Source organism: Sinohyriopsis cumingii, chromosome 4 (assembly GCF_028554795.1).
Source record: "Sinohyriopsis cumingii isolate HCF-2022 chromosome 4, ASM2855479v2, whole genome shotgun sequence".
In the NCBI taxonomy this organism is placed as follows: Eukaryota; Metazoa; Mollusca; class Bivalvia; order Unionida; family Unionidae; genus Sinohyriopsis; species Sinohyriopsis cumingii.
The window spans coordinates 32,282,693-32,303,689 of record NC_142964.1 but is presented as its reverse complement, the minus strand read 5'-3'; the positions used below and the strand labels follow the sequence as shown (position 1 = coordinate 32,303,689).

Sequence of the window (20,997 nt, the reverse complement as noted above, 5' to 3'; positions counted from 1 at the left end):
TGAAATTGCTTGTCAGATTTGTATCATGACAAGAGTCTGTGTGAAATTGCTTGTCATATGTATCATGACAAGAGTCTATGTGAAATTGCTTGTCAGATTTGTATTATGACAAGAGTTCATGTCTATGTAAAATTGCTCATCAGATTTGTGCTTTTTGTCAGATTTTAGGCTTTTTTACAAATGGTGTCTCATTATCTTTTATAAGAATGAGCTTTGTTGGATTTTGGGCTTTTATTACAAATGGTGTCTTGTTGTCTGTTTATATGATTGAAAGTTGTCAGATTATTACTTTCAGAATGAGGTGTATTTTGTGACTGCTGATTTACTAACAGATCAAGTTTTTGTATACAGCATTTGTTTTGATGGTAGTTCTTAATTATTCCTTGTATTAAACAAAAACCTGTTATAAGCATACACTTTTTTCAAGTACAGTTAAGTGTAGATGTAAATTTCCATTAAACAGCCACCTGTCTTTTTATTTCCCTGTTTTAAATACCCATGGGTTAATGTAATACTATTCAACTTGTCTTTACCCCTGCAGGCCTAGTTATGTCGAATAGGCCTTGTCTTTACCCCTGCAGGCCTAGTTATGTAGAAAAGGCCTAATTTACTGTCATACATGTTTTTAGAGGAAACTAAAGGAGGCAGGAGCCATTGTGGTTCATTGGTTAGCATACTGGACTTGTGACCAGAAGGGTTCAGGTTAGATTTGTACCATCAGATAAGCCTGGGTCAGCTACCACTTTGTGTCCAGCTACAGTGGTGTGTCCCTGGGTTTGGCACTTTATTTCAGTTATTGCTTTTGCACTAAATAACCTATTTGCGTTGCTTGCCATAAAACACAAAATCAAATAAAACCAGCTTGTTTTAAGCAGTCACCTGCAAAATATGGCCTCTTAAGATTGGTGGTTACTTAATATAGGTGACCTAAAGACAGGTCTGATTGTACCAGTATTTTTGGAATGTTGATTTTTGTTGGCATATATTAAACTCTATTAACACAGGTATATGTGTGGCACTTAAATCAATTCTCAGTCAGCTTGTGATGCTGGAGTTATGAAATATGGAATGATAATGAAATTATTAAAGCACTGTAAATCATGTTTTTTCATCAGTATACAATTTTTTTACACATTTGGGGATGAAAATGTTCTGGTGAAAATTTGTATCAAATAAAGACTATGGTGCAACTTAGCATTGCTTCTTTGGTAATACCAGGGGAGATTTGCCCACATAAAACTGCCTTATCTCTTGAAATTTGACATAACCCATATTCCTGATAATTATAGATGGACAAAGAGTAAGACTCCCACAACAGTTCAGTGCAGGTATAGCACTGTTTTGTACATGTAATCCGCAGGTAATTTGTGAACATTTTTTGTGGCATATACGCTGCATGAACTAGATTACAGATGATGCTTGATTTAAGCCATGGATGTGTTCATGAGTTTATGGCACAGATCAAAATTGGCATAAATCAAATGTAAAGTAACTGTGCTCTCTTGGTGATGCACATACACAAGTTGTGTGCAAGTCACAGCACATGGCACCAGCAGTGCTAATTGAATGTTATTTCTTCATTATAAATGGCATTAAAATAAAAGTGTGCAAAGAAAATTGGTGTATAGCGAGCATCACCTGTAATAAAAATTAAATGTTACTAAAATATCCTGATTTACAGTAATAATGTATATCAGGCAAGTGCAGCTATCTCCAGGGCATGGGCAACTATCTCCAGAGCATGGGCAATTATCTCCAGGGCATGGGCTGGATAGCAATTCTAAAATATACCCATATGATGTAAAATGTAACTGGTTAAAACCAGGTTGTGGATAATAGGTTTCACATGCCTGATTTATCTAATTATTTTTTGTTTCCAACAAGAGAGCAATATTAAAGCCCAGTATGTGAGTGCAGAGGAAGCTTTGAAGTATCTACTGTTCCTAGTTGACGTCAATGAATTGTATGATGTAGCCCTGGGAACTTATGACTTTGACCTTGTCCTCATGGTGGCAGAAAAATCTCAGAAGGTTTGTCATACAAATCTATATATATATAAACTCATTATGTAACTCCAGATGGATCTAGATATATGTAACAAAGGATAATTTTTATGTTGGTTGAGTCAAGACACATTTTAGACCTAATACCTTGTCAGTATAGAGAATTAAATGTAATCAGAATATGTAACAGTTGTATTTAATTTTCATTTTGGAATCAGAATTCTGAAAAGATGCAAAGAAATTTGATAATATTGTTATATTTTAATATATACTTTCCTTGAGCCAATTTTTTTGGTAATTATGAAAATATAGGTAGACATATATTTATGGACAGAAATAGGTACCACATCAAGGGCAGAAATATTGTCTGAAAGCATGGTTGCCTACCATACAATCAGACTGCAAAATCTTTTTGTCCAGCAAAATCATCTGGTTGTCCAGTTACAAATTCCTTAACCCAATTCCAATGAAAATGTTTACTCATCAGTAAATTAAATTCTTTTATGATATGTCTGATTAAAAATGTATTTACTTCATTTGTTAATAAAAGATAGAAACGAGTATATCATTTAAATTCATGATTTTAATACAAGTTAAGAATCATTTTAATATTTTTTCATAATCTATGAAAGTTATGCCAGTTACATTTCTTCATGCCAACATTTTATGATGTTGAATTTATTTATTAAATATTACACATTTTTGACTTCATTTCATGGAGGTGTCATGCCTGTTATACTGTATACAAATATATTATGCAAGATGCTACAATGATTTTTGCTGCTTAAATTATATTATTACATGATTTGAAAAAGAAAAGACAGTCATAATTAGCACTGATTAAATATTCATCCTGATGATGTGTATGCATAAAATTATGGAAGAGTAACTGTCTTTTGAAGACGTCCATATCAAAACATTTAGATGAAGGTGCTTTGCATGATATGGAGGGATTTAAAGGCAAATACAGTCTCAGCATTTGATGGTCTGATCCTGGATGGTCTGAGAATGTTGGCTTTAGTTGTTGTTGTTGTGGGGTTTAATGCCATTTTTCAGCACACGATGGGCTATGCATGGCAGCCAGTATTAATGGTGGAGGAAGAACCCGGGAAAACCCCTGGAAGAACCACTGACCCACGAGAAGCTACTGGCAAGCTTTCTCACATACCCACATTGGCCTAATCCTAGACTCAAACCCACGCAGAGGTGAGATGGCAGTGAGCCGTAATGGAGAGTGCTTTAGACCACTCGGCCACTCTGGGCCCCATTGGCTTTAGAGAACGTGATTATTTTAAGTAAAGTTTGTTTCTTGGTATTTTGTTATTTCAATACTCAAATCATTCTCAGAAATGAACATGTTACAGTATGTTTAATATCTGTCATTAGCCAATTCAGAACTGCCAAGTGATGGCACTGTGTGGGATTATTGTGCATGAATGGCCCTGCCAAAGAGGTATAAGTCTTTAGTAAAGGTTAACACATGACATGAAATATAACAATCCATAGATTGCCTGTGCAGACACTAGGTTGCCCAACTGGGCTTTGACTGTGGGACACTAGGTTGCCCAAATGGGCTGTGATTGTGGGACATTCATTTGCCTGAAGCTAAAATGTAGTAGTTCCAAGCTGCCAGGCAATGGAATTTTCTATCTCTGCTTGTTTAAAGTCAGCATTTTATAATTCAAATTGTTTACCTTCAGGATCCCAAGGAATATATTCCTTTCCTTAATGAACTGCGGAGACTGGAGCCTAACTATCAAAAGTACACAATAGACAAGCATCTCAAACGATTCAAGTTGGCACTGTTGAACATCAGTAAATGTGGTAAGTTCTAACAGATTTAAAAAGAAAAATATCTGGATTAAATTTCCAGGGTGTAGTGTAAGATTTGACACAAATTACCTGAATAAAAGTACTTTTTGATGTTTTTTAAAGCTACCTTTTCTGATAAAACTACCTTTTCTAAGCTTTTGAGCCAGCTAACTTCAGAAAATAATTTTATTGATGAATATAAAGATTATTATATTGAAGTTTCAATAAATCTTTGTATCACTAGCAATTATATAATTATTATTAGGAACACTTTGGTAGTCATGATGTATTCTATCATTCTTAGAATGCAGATTTTTTTTCTTCTTTTCAATGAAAAGAATATTTTACTAGGATCAAGGAGAGTGGATAATTGTTATATGTAAACACTTGCATGTTATTGAAAAAGAGATGACCAAGTTCAGTTATTTTGCTTGTACATGTACATCATTCATAAAAATTGTATTAGACAAGCATTTATAAGGTAGTAATCAACCATGTGAGTAATCAGACAAGTATTTATGAAGTAATAATAATGTTAATAATCAGATAAGTATTTATTGAAGTAATTAAAATGTGAGTAATCTGACAAGTATTTCTGATGGAATCAAAATATGAGTAATCAGACAAGTATTTATTGAAGTGATCAAAACGTTAATAATCAGACAAGTATTTATGAAGTAATCAAAATATGAGTAATCAGACAAGTATTTATGAAGTGATCAAAATGTAATTAATCAGACAAGTATTTATGAAGTAATCAAAATGTAAGTAATCAGACAAGTATTTATGAAGTAATCAAAATGTAAGTAATCAGACAAGTATTTATGAATGTGAGTAATCAGACAAGTATTTATGAATGAATCAAAATGTGAGTAATCAGATAAATATTTATGAATCAATCAAAATATGAGTAATCAGATAAATATTTATGAATGAATCAAAATGTGAGTAATCAGACAAGCATTTATGAAAGAATCAAAATATGAGTAATCAGACAGGAGTTTAGGAAGTAATCCGACTGAGTAATCAGACATGTATTTATCAAGTAATCAGAATTTTAGTAATCAGACAAATATTTCTGAAGTAATTAAAGTTTATATAATTAGAAAAGTATTTATGAAGTGAACCAAATATTAGTAATATTATGAACTAATAAACATACAAATATTTATGAAGTTATCAATATATTAGTAAAAAATATGTACATGTTACAGATCTGATTTTCTATTTCAAAATGACCTTTCAGTGTTGATGGAAAATGTAACCATACACTGAAATTTTGTAAGCAGAAATAAGTCTTGTACCTACTGTAATATGGGAATGAAGAATAGAATTTGTTATGCCTTGGGTTTTGTATGTACCTTTCTATATGGATGAATCTACATTCACTATTAAAACTACCTTGGCTGTCACTTTGGTATCTCCATGTGTGTCCATCCATACCCTAGATTGCTCTGGCATCTGTGTGTGTGCGTCCATCCATACCCTAGATTGCTTTTGCATCTGTGCATATGTATCCATCCACAGCCTAGATTACTTTTGCATCCATGTGTCCATCCATAGCCTAGATTACTTTGGCATCTGTGTCCATCCATACCCTAGATTGCTCTGACATCTGTGTATGTGTCCATCCATACCCTAGATTACTTTGGCTTCTGTGTGTGTGTAAATTCAAACCATATATTGCTATGGCATCTGTGTGTATGTGTCCATCCATAGCCTAGATTACTTTGGCATCTGTGTCCATCCATACCCTATATTGCTATGGCATCTGTGTGTATGTGTCCATCCATAGCCTAGATTACTTTGGCATCCATGTGTCCATCAGTGGCCTAGATTACTTTGACATCTGTGTGTTCATGCACAGCCTAGATTACTTTGACATCCATGTGTCCGTCCATACCCTAGATTACTTTGGCATCTGTGTGTGTCCATCCATAGCCTAGATTACTTTGACATCTGTGTCGATCCATACCCTGGATTGCTTTGGCATCTCTTTGTGTGTGTCCATCCATACCCTAGATTGCTTTGGCATCCATGTGTCCATCCATACACTAGGTTACTTTGGCATCTGTGTGTCCAGCCATACTCTAGATTGCTTTGGCATTTGTGTGTGCCCATCATACTCTAAATTATTTTAGCATCTGTTTGTGTGTCCATCCTAGCTCTAGATTGCTTTGGTATCTCTGTGCGTGTCCATCCATACCCTAGTTTACTTTGACAGCTGTTGTGTGCCTGTCTATACCCTAGTTTATTTTGACATTTGTATGTCTGTCCATACTCTAGATTGCTTTGGCATTTGTGTTTGCCATCATACCCTAAATTACTTTGGCATTTCTTTGTGTGTCCATCCATACCCTAGATTGCTTGTCATCTCTGTGTGTACATCCATACCCTAGTTTCTTTGACAGCTGTTGTGTGCAATCCATACTCTAGATTACTTTTGCATCTCTGTTTGACTCCCTCCATACTCAAGATTAAGGTCAGTGTTAAAGTTTTCAAAATTAATCTGAGTCAAAAAGATCTTTTGCTAGCTAAATAAAAAGTCTCTTGTTTTTATATGTCCACCATAATGTAGAGAATATTATTTTATGATGTTTGTTTCTCTGCCTGGTACCATTTTATATGTCCACCATAATGTAGAGAATATTATTTTATGATGTTTGTTTCTCTGCCTGGTACCAATTTCATATGTCCACCATAATGTAGAGAATATTATTTTATGATGTTTGTTTCTCTGCCTGGTACCAATTTCATAACTACACAAATTGTTGAGTTCTCCACCATCAACAGTTACCAAACTTTGATGATGGTTTGCACTTGGAGTAAGGAAAAACTTTGTTGATTTTGAGATCAAAAAAGCTCAAAAATTATTACCAATATGACAGAAAGAAGAAAAATAATTTCTGCATAATAATTCAAGTTCTCAACTATATACCATTACCAAACTTTGTGGATGACTTGCATGAAGTTGCATATCAGTTTTGATATCAGAATGTCAGAATTCAAATTCATACACAGTAACATTCTATTTCATAATCTGGCCCATAAATGCTTGTAATTTGGATAAGGAAGTAGCCTATAGACTTTTGTATCAAAATGTCAGAGGTAAAGGTAATAGTGGCTGAAAGAAGGAAAATGTTTTTTGCAAGACAACATTGATTCTAAATCTCAGACCTGGACCAAACTTTTGGATGGCTTACACTTGTGATAAGGAAAAAGCCTATTGATTTTGGGGTCAAAAAGTCAAAGGTCATGGTCACTAGCTGAATATGGTAAAGTGGTTTATGTACACAAATTTCAGTTATCTAGATAAGAGAGAACTGCTAAAGACAGGGTGGGCTAATAATGTGCAGTTTAGGGTCTGAATGTTTGCAATTATTCTCACTCATTTGGTGTTACTTAATTTGTAGGATTTCAAACTTGCAAATAGCACAGCTAAGTGTATTCAAGACCCTTTAAAAAAACAGTGTTACATATGCAGTTATTTGGTAAATGTCAGAAACAGTCATATTTTAATGTCTTTCTTCTGGTTGTATAGGTGGTGAACATTTTGGTGAGTGCTTGAAGCTGGTGATAGATCACAAGTTATACACAGAGGCCCTTCATCTTTTCAACCCATCTTCAAGTCAATACAAGGTTAATTGCAATGTCTTCCTTCTTTACAAATGTTGCTACTGTTGGTTCATTATCATAAAATATTGATGATGTGTGATTTTCCTGAACAAAATGTCAAGTTCAGCAGTGTTGACTTATAGAGGTCTTTTGACTTTTATTACACAAGTTTATCTCATAGTCAGTTTTCAACTTTGTTCTCTTAAACAGATATACAACTAATCTTTTTGAAGTTGAAAAAGCACTTAATAAATAAAAAGATAACTTATATGACTTATTTTGAAGTCAGTTATGCTCCTCGATTTGTCAGAAATTTTATTAATTTTTTTGTGTTACTCTGTGATACAAAGAGGAATGATACTCCAGTCCTTGCTGGATCCAAAGGCGAGGCTGAATTTGAAATCAAAATAAGTTTGCTCTGTCATTACTTATAGATTATTAACTCTATTTGTGTTGATCACATGTCAGTTATTAGCTTTAGTGCATCATATGCAACATTTTTTAAACATGAAGTAAGTAAATACAAACTTTGAATACTTGTGCAGGAGTTATTATTGACATATATCTATATTCCACAGGAGATAGCCCTAGCATATGGAAATTATTTGACCAAGAGGCGGAGCCATGAGGAGGCAGGGCTTATGTATATTAAGGCTGAGCAATGGGAGCTGGCTCTTCAGGCCTTTAAAACCTGCCTCCAGTGGCAGCAGATGTTCTGCATGACAGCAAAGCTGGGCTACATACATGATCAGGAGGCAGAGCTTGCAAGATCTTTAGCAGGTACATTAGTATAGTAACAATAAACATTTAAATATGCATTTTAAAGATTAGTATAGTAACAATAAACATTTAAATATGCATTTTAAAGATTAGTATAGTAACAATAAACATTTAAATATGCATTTTATAAGATTAGTATAATAACAATAAACATTTAAATATGCATTTTATAAGATTAGTATAGTAACAATAAACATTTAAATATGCATTTTAAAGATTAGTATAATAACAATAAACATTTAAATATGCATTTTAAAAGATTAGTATAATAACAATAAACATTTAAATATGCATTTTATAAGATTAGTATAGTAACAATAAACATTTAAATATGCATTTTAAAGATTAGTATAGTAACAATAAACATTTAAATATGCATTTTAAAGATTAGTATAATAACAATAAACATTTAAATATGCATTTTAAAGATTAGTATAGTAACAATAAACATTTAAATATGCATTTTAAAGATTAGTATAGTAACAATAAACATTGAAATATGCATTTAAAAGATCAGTATAGTAACAATAAACATTTAAATATGCATTTTAAAAGATTAGTATAGTAATAATAAACATTTAAATATGCATTTTAAAGATTAGTATAGTAACAATAAACATTTAAATATGCATTTTATAAGATTAGTATAGTAACAATAAACATTTAAATATGCATTTTAAAAGATTAGTATAGTAACAATAAACATTGAAATATGCATTTTAAAAGATTAGTATAGTAACAATAAACATTGAAATATGCATTTTAAAAGATTAGTATAGTAACAATAAACATTGAAATATGCATTTTAAAGATTAGTATAGTAACAATAAACATTTAAATATGCATTTTATAAGATTAGTATAGTAACAATAAACATTTAAATATGCATTTTATAAGATTAGTATAATAACAATAAATATTTAAATATGCATTTTATAAGATTAGTATAGTAACAATAAACATTTAAATATGCATTTTAAAAGATTAGTATAGTAACAATAAACATTTAAATATGCATTTTAAAGATTAGTATAGTAACAATAAACATTTAAATATGCATTTTAAAGATTAGTATAGTAACAACAAACATTTAAATATGCATTTTAAAGATTAGTATAGTAACAATAAACATTTAAATATGCATTTTAAAGATTAGTATAGTAACAATAAACATTTAAATATGCATTTTTAAAGATTAGTATAGTAACAATAAACATTGAAATATGCATTTTAAAAGATTAGTATAGTAACAATAAACATTTAAATATGCATTTTAAAAGATTAGTATAGTAACAATAAACATTCAAATATGCATTTAAAAGATCAGTATAGTAACAATAAACATTTAAATATGCATTTTAAAAGATTAGTATAGTAATAATAAACATTTAAATATGCATTTTAAAGATTAGTATAGTAACAATAAACATTTAAATATGCATTTTATAAGATTAGTATAGTAACAATAAACATTTAAATATGCATTTTATAAGATTAGTATAGTAACAATAAACATTTAAATATGCATTTTAAAAGATTAGTATAGTAATAATAAATATTTAAATATGCATTTTATAAGATTAGTATAATAACAATAAACATTTAAATATGCATTTTATAAGATTAGTATAGTAACAATAAACATTTAAATATGCATTTTATAAGATTAGTATAGTAACAATAAACATTTAAATATGCATTTTAAAAGATTAGTATAGTAACAATAAACATTGAAATATGCATTTTATAAGATTAGTATAGTAACAATAAACATTTAAATATGCATTTTAAAAGATTAGTATAGTAACAATAAACATTGAAATATGCATTTTATAAGATTAGTATAGTAACAATAAACATTTAAATATGCATTTTAAAAGATTAGTATAGTAACAATAAACATTGAAATATGCATTTTAAAAGATTAGTTTAGTACCATCAAACATTTAAATATGCATTTTAAAAGATCAGTATAGTAACAATAAACATTTAAATATGCATTTTAAAAGATTAGTATAGTAACAATAAACATTGAAATATGCATTTTAAAAGATTAGTTTAGTACCATCAAACATTTAAATATGCATTTTAAAAGATCAGTATAGTAACAATAAACATTTAAATATGCATTTTAAAAGATTAGTATAGTAACAATAAACATTTAAATATGCATTTTATAAGATTAGTATAGTAACAATAAACATTTAAATATGCATTTTAAAGATTAGTATAGTAACAATAAACATTTAAATATGCATTTTATAAGATTAGTATAATAACAATAAACATTTAAATATGCATTTTATAAGATTAGTATAGTAACAATAAACATTTAAATATGCATTTTATAAGATTAGTATAATAACAATAAACATTTAAATATGCATTTTATAAGATTAGTATAGTAACAATAAACATTGAAATATGCATTTTATAAGATTAGTATAGTAACAATAAACATTTAAATATGCATTTTAAAGATTAGTATAGTAACAATAAACATTTAAATATGCATTTTATAAGATTAGTATAATAACAATAAACATTTAAATATGCATTTTATAAGATTAGTATAGTAACAATAAACATTGAAATATGCATTTTATAAGATTAGTATAGTAACAATAAACATTTAAATATGCATTTTAAAGATTAGTATAGTAACAATAAACATTTAAATATGCATTTTAAAGATTAGTATAATAACAATAAACATTTAAATATGCATTTTAAAGATTAGTATAGTAACAATAAACATTTAAATATGCATTTTAAAGATTAGTATAGTAACAATAAACATTGAAATATGCATTTAAAAGATCAGTATAGTAACAATAAACATTTAAATATGCATTTTAAAAGATTAGTATAGTAATAATAAACATTTAAATATGCATTTTATAAGATTAGTATAGTAACAATAAACATTTAAATATGCATTTTAAAGATTAGTATAGTAACAATAAACATTTAAATATGCATTTTATAAGATTAGTATAGTAACAATAAACATTTAAATATGCATTTTAAAGATTAGTATAGTAACAATAAACATTTAAATATGCATTTTATAAGATTAGTATAGTAACAATAAACATTTAAATATGCATTTTAAAGATTAGTATAGTAACAATAAACATTTAAATATGCATTTTATAAGATTAGTATAATAACAATAAACATTTAAATATGCATTTTATAAGATTAGTATAGTAACAATAAACATTTAAATATGCATTTTATAAGATTAGTATAATAACAATAAACATTTAAATATGCATTTTATAAGATTAGTATAGTAACAATAAACATTTAAATATGCATTTTATAAGATTAGTATAATAACAATAAACATTTAAATATGCATTTTATAAGATTAGTATAATAACAATAAATATTTAAATATGCATTTTAAAGATTAGTATAGTAACAATAAACATTTAAATATGCATTTTAAAAGATTAATATAGTAACAATAAACATTTAAATATGCATTTTAAAAGATTAGTATAGTAACAATAAACATTTAAATATGCATTTTAAAGATTAGTATAGTAACAATAAACATTTAAATATGCATTTTATAAGATTAGTATAGTAACAATAAACATTTAAATATGCATTTTAAAGATTAGTATAGTAACAATAAACATTTAAATATGCATTTTATAAGATTAGTATAATAACAATAAACATTTAAATATGCATTTTATAAGATTAGTATAGTAACAATAAACATTTAAATATGCATTTTATAAGATTAGTATAATAACAATAAACATTTAAATATGCATTTTATAAGATTAGTATAATAACAATAAATATTTAAATATGCATTTTAAAGATTAGTATAGTAACAATAAACATTTAAATATGCATTTTAAAAGATTAATATAGTAACAATAAACATTTAAATATGCATTTTAAAAGATTAGTATAGTAACAATAAACATTTAAATATGCATTTTAAAGATTAGTATAGTAACAATAAACATTTAAATATGCATTTTATAAGATTAGTATAGTAACAATAAACATTTAAATATGCATTTTAAAGATTAGTATAGTAACAATAAACATTTAAATATGCATTTTATAAGATTAGTATAATAACAATAAATATTTAAATATGCATTTTATAAGATTAGTATAATAACAATAAACATTTAAATATGCATTTTATAAGATTAGTATAGTAACAATAAACATTTAAATATGCATTTTATAAGATTAGTATAGTAACAATAAATATTTAAATATGCATTTTAAAGATTAGTATAATAACAATAAACATTTAAATATGCATTTTAAAGATTAGTATAGTAACAATAAACATTTAAATATGCATTTAAACAAAGATATTGTATAAATAGTACGATTTCAGGAATCCCCATTACTATCTACATGTAAAGATCTTTTAGTAAATGGCACCTGCTACATTTTACTAAGGATCCTAGCTATACCCCTAGATTGTATAGATTCTTGCTGCTTATTACTGTCAGTAAGTTTGTTCTTAAACTGACATTTGGAATTATTTATACTGGTAGCAGATTTTAAAAATCTGTTTACTGAGTTGAAATGTGTTCTTTATATCGGTAATGATTGAGTTGAATGCCTGTTGGTAATCATTTGTGAAAGATCGCTTATACATATACGTGATCTTCTCAGATTTAGTGGGATGTTTTAAACTGTTCTAATTTGGGAACTTCCTTTTTGAAATGTATTTTGTTTTGTTTTTTTGTAAATTCTTTGTTTTCAAAATTTCTGTAATAATTTACTAATTTCTTTTTTTAATAAAATAATCTCTTGATTTCATTGAATGCTCCTTGTGTCCATCATCCATCCTTCCTTTCATCCATCGGTCTCTAATTCTGTCCATCACAGTGTCTTGTGAATGTAACTAGTCATATGGTTCATGATGGATTACTGTTACACTTTGTAAACAGCATAATTGTCATCTGAAGATATACACTGCTGTTGGTCTTTTCTGCGCATGTAAGGTTTACATTACAAATATTGGCGATAAACACATAATGAATTTGACTGATTGATGAAAATATAATACTGAAATGCTTACCATTTAAAAAGCACCAATCTGTTATCATAATATTCTGTTCAAAATAATACTAATTTTGGACACACAGGATACAACCCTGTGTTTTTGTGACTCGCGATAGTCTTATGTCACTTGTTTAGGCTTGAATAAACAGTAACACAAGAAAGAGTGAAAACGGCAAGCTTTTAAAAATACAATAATTTATTTCCCTGGAAACATTATGTAAAAATGAAAAAAAAATATGAACTTATGGTTTTAAAGAATCAGATCCAAAAATGATCCAAAAATAATCAGAGAATAAAATTTTAGTAGTCCTAATAAAAAAATGTTCTACTGATTTCGCGTTTGAATCCTGATGAAGAATCCTTGATGGAAGATGATGACGTATGCTACAATATGTAGTGTTGAAGTCTACAGTTCCTTGTAGAAATAAAAATTATCACTCCCGTTTCTGATAGCTGAATAAATTTTTATAAAAAACTGTCCTTGTTCCACAATATTACATGAGCACACATATATTCCAGAAAAAATAACAGAATTATTCCTTTTGAATCCAAGTAATTTGAAATAACTCCAAACGAAGTAATTTGAAATAACTCTAAACAGCACAACATACAGCTAACAATTTAACAGCCCAACTTCTACTGATTAATTCTCCAAAACATAGATTATGTGGGCTTTCTAAAATGTAAACAAGGGTCACATGATCATCTTCTAGAAGTTTATAGAAGCAAGTACTTGTTACAGCTCACATTTACCCAGTGTGACCCTGATGAAAACCAATCATTTTTACTCAAAGAAATAAAAAATTATAAACAACTGTTTATATCTTAAAGACAAGGTCCCATCATGACCTTGGAAACAACTAATCATTTTAAAATAAAATAGAACTTGTTTATGAAGGTTGCTACAAATTCTGAAACAAGGTCAGAATTTAGATCAACACCTGGTGTTTATAAACTAACAGTCAAGGTTAAACTATTTTCTAAAAAAAATATCTCTACTGAGTAAATTTACATTACAATATCATGTAATGAAAAATACAAAAATTTAAACTGACAAACATTTAATTGAAATAAATATATAATAAATCAGATATAATTAAATCAAATATACATAACAATATGGGGGCCCCGAGTGGCCGAGTGGTCTAAAGCGTTCTCCATTACGGATCACTGCCATCTCACCTCTGTCTGCGCCGGTTCGAGTCTCGGATTCAGCCAATGTGGGTATGTGAGAAAGCATGCCAGTAGCTTCTCATGGATTGGTGGTTCTTCCAGGGGTTTTCCCGGGTTCTTCCTCCACCATTAATACTGGCTGCCATATATAGCCTATCATGTGCTGAAAAATGGCGTTAAACCCCACAACAACAACAACAACATAACAATATGTCGGAGTATTCTGCACATGGCTTTGAAATGATGTAATGTTTATGCATCCGGCTATGAAAATAAAATGCATTACTTTGGACTCTTTCTGTCAGCATTTCAGCCAATGAATTAGGTCAGGTTTATATCTTTTTTTACAAAATTCACCGTAATAATGCCAATAAATGGCAAGAGATTTTAAGCAGACTAAACTGATCTTGTCAAAAAATTAGTCAAAGTTCAACATTTTATATTGAAGAGAAACAACAATGAATAGGATGTAATGTGTTTACAACGTCTTGTTTATGGGAAATAAATTACTAAAGAATTTAGAAACAGACTATAAACCAGGGAATTTCCTGAGAATCCATCTGAGTGACAAGTTGGATAGCAGACGATAAAGTAGGTGTGGGACAACTTTTTGCAAAAGTAGCAACTTGGATTAAGATGCAGTATTATTTCAAGGTAAACATTTCTATCTTTTAAATAATGTATTAATTTGTATGATTCTAAAAGACAAAGATTAAGTAGGTTATTCTGGATTACAAGTTAAGAAGGTCATGGAGTGGGTCTTCATGTTCACATGTTGAAATCTCATTTTCTTATACATTTAGAGTAGAAATGTGGGACATTTTTGTACACTTTATGATTATCACTTTCCTTAATTTAAGGATGATCATTCTTTCTTGATACAAATTAGATTTTCCACCAAAAACAACATGTGATCCAATGTTTACAGAAATGATGTATCATTGCACAGAATTACCCAATGTTCAGAATTGGCTGACGTGGTGGTACATATCGAGAAATTTCTTTGGTTTAGCAGTTTTTTGCCCATTTTCTGTTGCACTTGAATGCAGTGTATGAATAATCATATGAATATACCTAGTCTCAGATATTTTTATCACTGTGAAACTTGGTATATATATTTGTCATCATCTGGAGATGCACATATCAAGAAATCACTGTTACTGTCATTTTTGTCAAGAGTTATTGCCCTTAGAGATTTGCAGCACAATGCAGTCTATGACATAGTTTGGTGAATGGAACTAGTCTCATCATTTTGATTGGATTGCCATGAAACTTTGTACATATATTTGTCATCATCTGGAGATGCACATATCAAGAAATCACTGTTACTGTCATTTTTGTCAAGAGTTATTGCCCTTAGAGATTTGCAGCACAATGCAGTCTATGACATAGTGTGGTGAACGGAACTAGTCTCATCATTTTGATTGGATTGCCATGAAACTTTGTACATATTATGACCTTCATCTGCAGATGTACATTTCAGCAAATTACTGTACTCCTCAAATGTTGTTGGAGTTAATTGCCCTTTTGTTGTATAGCTGAAAATAGTGTATGGCAGAATCTAGTGAAAAAATATTGTCCCAGAGTTTCTGATGGATCACTTTAAAACTTGTTCCAAATTATGGTCATTAGTTCAACGTGCTTCTGTGAAGTTTGTTATTTGTTCTGACTTAGAGTTGGATATAGTGTACAACAGTTATTGCTTTTTTTACTTCAATGTTATGTCTGAAAGAGTTATTGGTCTTTTTGACTTGAAACAGAATATAGTGTATGACAGAATATTGTGAATACAAGCGGCATCAGTAGTGGTATCCATGCTTCATCTAACAGTGTATTGATGAGAAACAGCCTGACCAGTCTGTAAAGTAGATTTTACATTGACTTGAATAATTCCACACCATTCGTTTATCTATTAACACCAACAGTGCTTTCAACTTAAGGTTTTGGAACTAGTAATATTAAAACCACTTCTCATTTGTCCGTGGTCTCTTTCTGCAGGGGTCTGCAGGTTTATATTTTCTAGCTATTTCCAATCAGTGGCCAGTAAAAGCAATTTGTTTGAAATATGCTTATTTGGTTTATACTAAATACTCCTTTCGCCTAAAGAATCTTTTAACATTTTATTTTAGGAAAATATAATGATTGCTACACAGATAATAGTAACTGCCCTTCAGTATCATATCAGCTTCTGGCCACGCTTGTGGGTGTTGAAAATTTACCTTTATTAGAGTTTTGAACTTTTCAGGGCCAGTTGTATGTATACTGAAAGGGTCAACAGAAGAATGAACATTATGAAATAATTTAACCCCATATAAAATAACTTCTCTTTACCTTTTTGGGGGCTCTTTTTATTAATTCATTTTAAAATTCAGTATCAGATAGCATCTCATAATGCCATTTTAAACTATTTGTATGTCTCAGTTTTCAGTGGATTGCCATGAATCTTTGTACATATAATGATCATTGTCTGAAAATGTGCAAATTAACCAATCACTTTGCTGTCACAGATTTTGTTAACTCACTTCTCTGTAAGGTTAAATGAGCTTATGAAATGGCCCTGCATTCATTTTGTATTGTTCATCATCCATTGTGCATTGTGTCGTGTCTGTCCATAATAATTCCTTGTTCAGATATTCTGTTCTGATTTCAATCTAACTTGGAATATGTATTCAAGATCTTGAACAAGTTTGATAATGAGCTAGATTTATGCATATTAATGAGGTAATCTTGCATCAGATTGGCTTAGCTTATTACCGCTTTAAATGCCTTAATTCAGATCCAGTGTTGCTCAAACTTGGAATGTGGGCTTATATCTTCAGGATTTTGAATGAATTCAATAATGAATTAGGTTCTTAGATATTAATGGCATGATCTTGCATCTGATTGGTTGAGCTTGTTACCACTCTGCAAGCAATGTTTCTGATCCAGTTTTGATTAGTCATGAAATATTTGCTTATATCAACAAGATCTTGGACATTTTCATTGGTGAGCATTATACATGCATATTAATGAGGTGTTCCTTGCATCTGATTGGCTGAGCTTTCCACCACTTTGAAATCCATATTTTTTAAAACTAATTTTGATCAGACTTGGTAAATAAATTCATGTCATGAAGAACTGTAAATTAAAATGATTTGTTTTGAGCAAGATCTGCATATGTTAATGATCATACATGGAATATAGGCATATATCTTTAAGATTTTGCATCAGTTCGATAATGCATGGGATCATGCTTACAAATGATGTGTTTAGGATTGACTGAACTTGATACTGTATTTCTAAACCAGTTTAAACAAACTTGATAGATAGGCTTAAGTCATTAAGATCTTGGATCAATGCAGTTATTGGCAATTATTATCGTGATTATTATGAATATATTTATTATGAGCAAGACCTATGCATATTTATGAAGTGATCTTGCATCTGATACGAAGGTATTTTTTACCACTATAATATTGTATTTTTGATAGGATTTTGATCAAACTTGGGAATTAGGCCTTTCTCATCAATATCCTTGTCCAGTATGATTATGTTTAAAATTTGTGGATATTAATTATATGACCTAGCAGCCATATTTTGTTTTATCAGATTTCAAAAATATTGTTAGTCTTATATTATCAAGATGTTGGAGTTTGATTATGAGCAAGTACTATGCATAAGGTAATCATGCATCTAATTGACTGAGATTGTTTCCACTCTAGAGACTGAATTTTGATTAGACTTTGTTCCAGTTTAAGCTTATATCATCCTTGTTGTAGACAGGTTATGTAAATCTATGCAAATAAATGAAATTCCTTGCATCTGATTGGCTCATCATTTTTCCGTTTTAGATCTAGAGATTTCATTTTTTGCCCATTATCTATACAACTTGGTAAATGGGCTTATGCCATCAAAATCTTAGGATGGGATGACTTTGATTATGAGCAAGAGACTGCATATTAATTATACCTTTATCTTTAGAACTAAATGCTTTTTATCAGTAAAATATGTAAAATCAGCATAATATAAAGTTTGGGAGATATTTTATGTAAGTTGTGTTCTTTAAATATTGTATAAGCTTAGTGAAAAGGTAATGATTTGCTGATATGTAAAACAAGGTAAGCAATATGAAGGCCACTTGAGCCTCTTGTTACTTATTGCCATTTTTTGTCTTGCGGCTGAATGCAGTGTGAGACAGAGTCTTAGTAAAGAATCGTTTTTTTTATAGACTGCTGTGAGATGAGGAATATATTATGGTCATCCTGAAGATGTACATGTTGACATATCTTTTTGTTCCCCTAATTTTTGTAAGACTTATTTAGTTATTTTGAAATGTTATGCATCTTGACCAAGCTTTGGTAATCTCATTATTTTGGTTAAAGTTGTGTATTTTTTTCTACTACAGATTTGTCTCCATAAAGTGGTAGAGATGAAATTGGGGAGAGGAGGAAGTATATTAATGAAAACAAATTCCTTGCCATTTCTCTTGTTTCATTAGTTAAATGGAAGAAAAAGATGAACATTTATATTTTATTTCAGAGCAGCTGAAAGGTCAGAATAAACATACAGATGCTGCAATCCTTCTAGAACAATATGCAAAAGTAGGTATCTAAAAATCTTGCATGCAATTTTGGATCATTTGGATGCTGTGCATATAGGTTTAGTAAAGTCATATCTTTCCAATCGTTATTTATGGATATTGCTTTTCTTTATTATATACTTATCAATTTTCCACCTAAGAATGAACCAGAATTTTAGAATCAAATCCCAGAAGTTGGAAAACAACACTGTAATTTTCTAATTCCATACTACCATACTATTAAACAAGGCTGGAGCTACATTTTCCTTGAGGTTTCCTGGTTGCAAGTGAACAAGAATAAATAACCCTGCTGTAGCCTCACTTGACATACAAATAGAAATGAGTAGTATTCACTTTAACAAATGTGTATTATCAAGTTCCAACAATTTGTCCAATCCCTCTATAAATAAATATCAGAATAAAGGTTCGTTTAGATGCCAGGTCCCCCTTGGAATCTCTCACAATATCCCACCAGAAATAATTCAAATGCTGTCATTCAGGTTTTGGAGAGAAACGTTCATAGTTATTTAGCTGGTGAAATCTTTCATGATGCAAATTTAACAACTGCTGTAAATCACATTTATGTGGCTGCTGCCCTCATGCATTAAAAAACTCATGTTATTAACTGTGATAGTGAGTGACGATTGCTTCAGATGCATTGAAAAACTGATATTCATGCTTATGTCAGCAGTTCCAGAAAATGAAATTTGGTTTATGACTTAAGACAAAGTTTATATCAGAAAGGTTGAAATGCTAAGTAATTTCTTATTTTTTCATTCACCTTTTAGATTTTATTAGTTTATCCAAAAATTGGTATATAACAAAAATATCATTATCTTTGTAATTCGGTTTTGATTGCTAGATCATGTCTTTTTGTCCGGATCATGACTAAGCACTTCATGTCTCATAAAGATCCAGATTTTCTGAAGCTGATAATTCAGTGTGATCTAGCAGTTAAGATTGCATCACTGTGATAATAATATTTATTTTATGCTAGGCTGTCAGTTACTGGATTTTTCAAGTAAAATAATTGTGACAGTTCAGTGGAGTGAAGTACGATTTCATTGCTGTTGATAACAAGACAACCATGAAATTTGAAGTTATTGTTAGGTGCTTGGCCAAGTCGTAAATATGGCCGCCCCCTGTTAAAGATGACTGGAATTCACATCTAGCAGTGTGCAAATTATTATTTTTTCTTTCTTAAGGTGCTATTATACTTTGATATGGGAAAGATTATTAAGTAACTGTTCATATTTTCTGTGTGAATAATCACAAACAGCAGAACATAAGTGGTAAACCGCTGACATTGCACAGGATCCACAAAAAATCTGCTACTTCAGTCTGTTATATATTTTGCTAGCCATGCATTTGAGCATAAAATAAAAAGAAAACTTCCCTTCTACAAGTGAATAATGGATATATTTCATCTCATCGGTGAAAAACGTAAGTATTTTCACCCACTTTATGAAATATATCTATTATTCACTTGTTTCAAGCAAATATCATATATATACACACACACACACACACAGATATATATATATATATATATATATATATATATATATATATATATATATATATATATATATATATATATATATATATATATATATAATCTAGGCTGATTAGTCAACTCATAAATATATTAGCATTATGATGTAATTCATAATTAAATATATGAAGTGTAACACTAGAAATTGATTAGGGCTGTTCCAGTAAAACCTACCTGGGACCCAGGGAAGGCACTTTTAATGTGGGGTACTCACCTATAGATGCAATTTAGAATTTTCTTATCATTTTAATGTGAACTAAGTGAAATCAATGTGCCCAGGCATATATATTTTTTTAAACTGCCTTCCCTGTGTACCACATATGTTTAAATGGAACAGCCCTTATTATGGCTTTGGGTTTAGTGTAAAAGTATGAATTTATTATTATGGCTTTGGCTTTAGTGTAAAATTATGAATTAATTATTATGGCTTTGTGTAGTGT

At 29.6% G+C, this 20,997-nt stretch overlaps 1 protein-coding gene across 1 annotated transcript in view; it reads left to right on the top strand.

Annotated features, from left to right (window-relative positions):
• Positions 1-20,997, top strand: part of LOC149800891 (putative elongator complex protein 1) — a 104,105-nt gene that overhangs the window by 63,420 nt on the left and 19,688 nt on the right. The window contains exons 23-27 of the mRNA XM_089954952.1: positions 1,885-2,030; positions 3,704-3,827; positions 7,357-7,454; positions 8,009-8,210; positions 18,963-19,024. Of these exons, the coding sequence (XP_089811078.1) occupies positions 1,885-2,030; positions 3,704-3,827; positions 7,357-7,454; positions 8,009-8,210; positions 18,963-19,024 (632 nt within the window). The remainder of the gene's footprint in view (positions 1-1,884; positions 2,031-3,703; positions 3,828-7,356; positions 7,455-8,008; positions 8,211-18,962; positions 19,025-20,997) is intronic.